At 35.5% G+C, this 3661-nt stretch overlaps 1 protein-coding gene across 1 annotated transcript; it reads right to left on the reverse strand.

Moving 5' to 3' along the window:
- Positions 1-344: 344 nt before the first annotated feature.
- On the reverse strand, positions 345-827 carry LOC130653646 (52 kDa repressor of the inhibitor of the protein kinase-like). The gene has a single exon (XM_057456169.1). The coding sequence runs from the start codon at positions 825-827 to the stop codon at positions 345-347; it is 483 nt and encodes a 160-aa protein (XP_057312152.1).
- Between the last annotated feature and the right edge of the window lie 2834 nt (positions 828-3661).

A 3661-nucleotide genomic window follows, 5' to 3' on the forward strand; every position in this document is an offset into this window, starting at 1 on the left:
AATATCAGGCTTCATCAGCATGACTAGGTGAATCAAATGATCACACCAGCCATGGACAGCAACAAAAAACACAATCATAACAAAAACAAAAGAATATGGAAATATCAGGATAATGAAGATGAAATGTACATACATGTGATATGATACATACACACCTCAACCCATGTATTTGTTCAGATGTACAGGAACGATATAATAATGAGTAGACGGATAAAGTGTGATAAAAAAGGTATGTTAATTATTTATATACTATATTAGGGACTTACTTAATTACACTTTATTATTTATTTATTTAGAAGGAATCAGAAAAAGGGAAGGCTGGACCAATTACATGGAAAATGGGGTTATGAAAAGGATAGCCTTCGGTTGCTCATTGCATACCGATCAATAACAGCATCTATGTTTGGCAGGATTTCCTTATGGATGTACATGAGTGCAATTCCATTTAAACGATCCTGCACCATGGTGCTCCTGGTATAGTCCTTAAGTCTGCGTAAAGAAGAAAAAGAACGTTCACATTCACAGGATGTGACGGGCAAAGTGGCTAAAATTCTTAATGCTACCTTAATGTTTTCAAAGCCATCAAATTTGACAGCTTTTAACGTTTTGATTACATTGTCTGGTAAGCAACGATCATAATCAGACCAATATTGCTGCCATAGCTTTATTTCACCCTCTAGTGCGAGAGGATTTGGTAAATCATTCCTGTAAAATTCAGCAAATGCTCTGAAATTCTTAATCCATACTTGTTCCCCTATTTGGTTCTCTGACCAGACAAATTTTGATGGAACCACATGCAAACCCTTATAAATAGTCAAATTGTTCATGTTGAAACGTTGTCTAAGTCCATTTGACATGTGGCAATAAAAGGAATTGTGATCACACGTTTGAAATATTGCGATGGTGAATCTGCAGTAACATTTGAACGTGTTGTTTGTCTGCCACAAGTTTTTTTTTTGTATTCTAGAATATCAACTTTTGAGGCTAAATCAATGGCTGATGAATACCATTCATTATGATAATCTATATTGTTTCTTATCGACATTGTTAAGTTTTTTAAAGAATTAATAAGTTCACAACCATCCAAAATATCTGTTTCAGTCTTTGATTGCAAAAGCTGTTACAGGAAGCATTAAATCAAAAATGTGCCTTGTAATAACTAATGCCACAAGATATACAAATGACTTAAGAGAGAGAAGTAATGGTCCAGCCTTCGATTGGGTGTTAATACCTATTTGTTTATCTAAATTCTGGTCCATCTGTTCCAGAGTTTTGACAATAGCAATATAAAGCTCTTCAAAGATATGGAGCCCTTCTATTCTAGCAGCCCAACGGGTTTTACAAACATCAATTAATCTTGTACGATTACTTTCTGGACAAAATAGCATAATGTCATCTTGAAGGATCTTTAAACGAAGAATAAAAGAAACCAAGCCAAAAGGCGTGAGTCTTTGACTAATCCTGACGGATGGGAGTTAAAACTATAGCCAAACAGGTTATAAGTAACCACGCTGTACGGAACCTAAATTTCCTACGCCGGCTGCGGGCCACATATTGTTGGACTACGCATAGAGTGTGAAAATTACGTCACGATTTTGACGTCACATGCCCCTTAGGTGAGATGGGGAGGGTTGCGGGCCATAGCTATTTGATTTTTGACTGACTGAGTGACTGATTAGTCAAAATGAATCAGTCAAAATCTGTAAGCTATAACTTGCAACCCTCTCTGTCTATATGGTAGCGACGTCACAGCTTTGACGTCACCATCGCCATAGGCGAAATGGAAAGGGCTGTGAACCATGGCTTTTCGCCGTACATGAATTACAATCTGATTTTTTAACGCGCTCCGTATGCAACACCTGGATCGTCGACATCATTCGCTTGGCTAACATTTTTCGTCAAATTTACACTTAGTCACGCGACTTATCTGACTAACCCTGGATCCGCGCCTGCTTAAAGGGCAACAGGTATACAAATTTCTAACAAATTTTTGTGTGTTTTTTGGCGGGTCTGTGCTGATGTCAGCAACATTTTTAAACCCTTATATATTATATATTTTGTTTTTTTGGATTGCGTAAAATGGGAGTGTGATCTTCCAAAGCGTGTGGTAAAAAGAAGAAAGCGAAACCGTTTTTATTGTTTTTTCTGTTAAAAAATTAAAGCTATGTTATAAATCTTGATAAGGTTAAAAAATTGTTTTGATTTTTATTGTTTCCCTTGAGTTTTCCGAAATTGATTGCAACTGATTTCGTGGCTTTTAGTGCTCGTGTTTTTACGTTCAAAAAATACTGCTTCGTATGTCCTCTGTTTCGTGGAACATAATGTCGTAAGGTCATGTCCGAAATTGGTAACGCGAAGGTCTCTGATATTATCTAAGTTCCTTATGAAGCACAGCGCATTAATTCGAAATTTGCGCGCACTCTCTGCGGGTTGTACAACTCAATGTATTGCAAGTCTTTCAGAATAGGGCCTTAAACTTTATAAAAGTATAATTTTGTATTGGCGCTCTTGAGTTCTACTTTTCTGTGAAAAAAGTTGTTCAACTCGCGTTATTTGTTTTTGTTAGGTTCGCGTAATCTAATATTCTGTGCATATCAAATATTCGCGCAGCTAAATTCGCAAAAAATCGGTGTTTTCGCGCAACGAATTATTCTGCAGAACGTTCATTGCGGAGATAAAGCGGTGGGCGGCTCGAGCTGAGTCTAAGCGAATCCCATTTGCCATTTAACAGAGCGACAAATTAACAAATTTTCCCTACAAACTACCGAACCTGCTTTTTATTTCTTTTTTCACTAAAATGAAACCGCCTTGTATATTTTAGATTCCCCAAAAGTATCCACAAACGATGGTTATATTAATAGATAGTTTAGTATTTCAAAGAAGATATATTTTGCGTAGTCGGTGTGAAGTGACTTTTCGGCGCAAAATGTGCAAATCAAAATTGGAAATCGAAACGACTATCAAAATTTCTTCTTTCAAAGAAGAAAAGAGAAAAAACCGTAAACAATAAAAACAAAAAAGGAAAGTTATAAAATTTTGTCATGTAGAAGAGGAAATTAAAATAACTTTAATTTTGCGTGTTTTATGATGGCTTCTTGAGTTATGTTTATAGAAAAACAGTCTGTGCTTTAAAAAGGGAAAAAGTAGAAATTCACTCAGGTTTGTTTGTAACGATACTACTTTTACTTTTTTGGTTAAAAACTAATTCTCTTTTAATTTTTCTTTTACATAGCTAGCTAACAAATTTTTCCAACAAACTTCCAAACCTGCTTTTTTTTTCCCTTGCCATTACAATAAAACCATGTCTTTACCTACAAAACGATGGCTTCAGTAATTCACAGTCTTAAGGGCTATTTTGTTCATACTTTCTCCTCAAGGGGTTCATCCAGATTCGATTCTGAAAGCCCAAAATTACCAGACAAATGGTAATTAGAGTACTCGGAGCATCCAGAACCGAATATTGTGTGAGAAAGAATTACCCCTTAGCATAAAAATATTTTTTAACAAAAAATGTAAAGAACTTTAAATATGCTCGCTGGTGAAGATATGTTCAAAACTCTCTTTTCTTGTACCCTTTTTTTGCTTTGTTTAACTTAGTTTAGCGAACAGAACAATTGAATGTCATTTTTACTGTTGTTGATTGATAACTGTCAACAGTCAA

Source organism: Hydractinia symbiolongicarpus, chromosome 8 (genome assembly GCF_029227915.1).
Source record: "Hydractinia symbiolongicarpus strain clone_291-10 chromosome 8, HSymV2.1, whole genome shotgun sequence".
In the NCBI taxonomy this organism is placed as follows: Eukaryota; Metazoa; Cnidaria; class Hydrozoa; order Anthoathecata; family Hydractiniidae; genus Hydractinia; species Hydractinia symbiolongicarpus.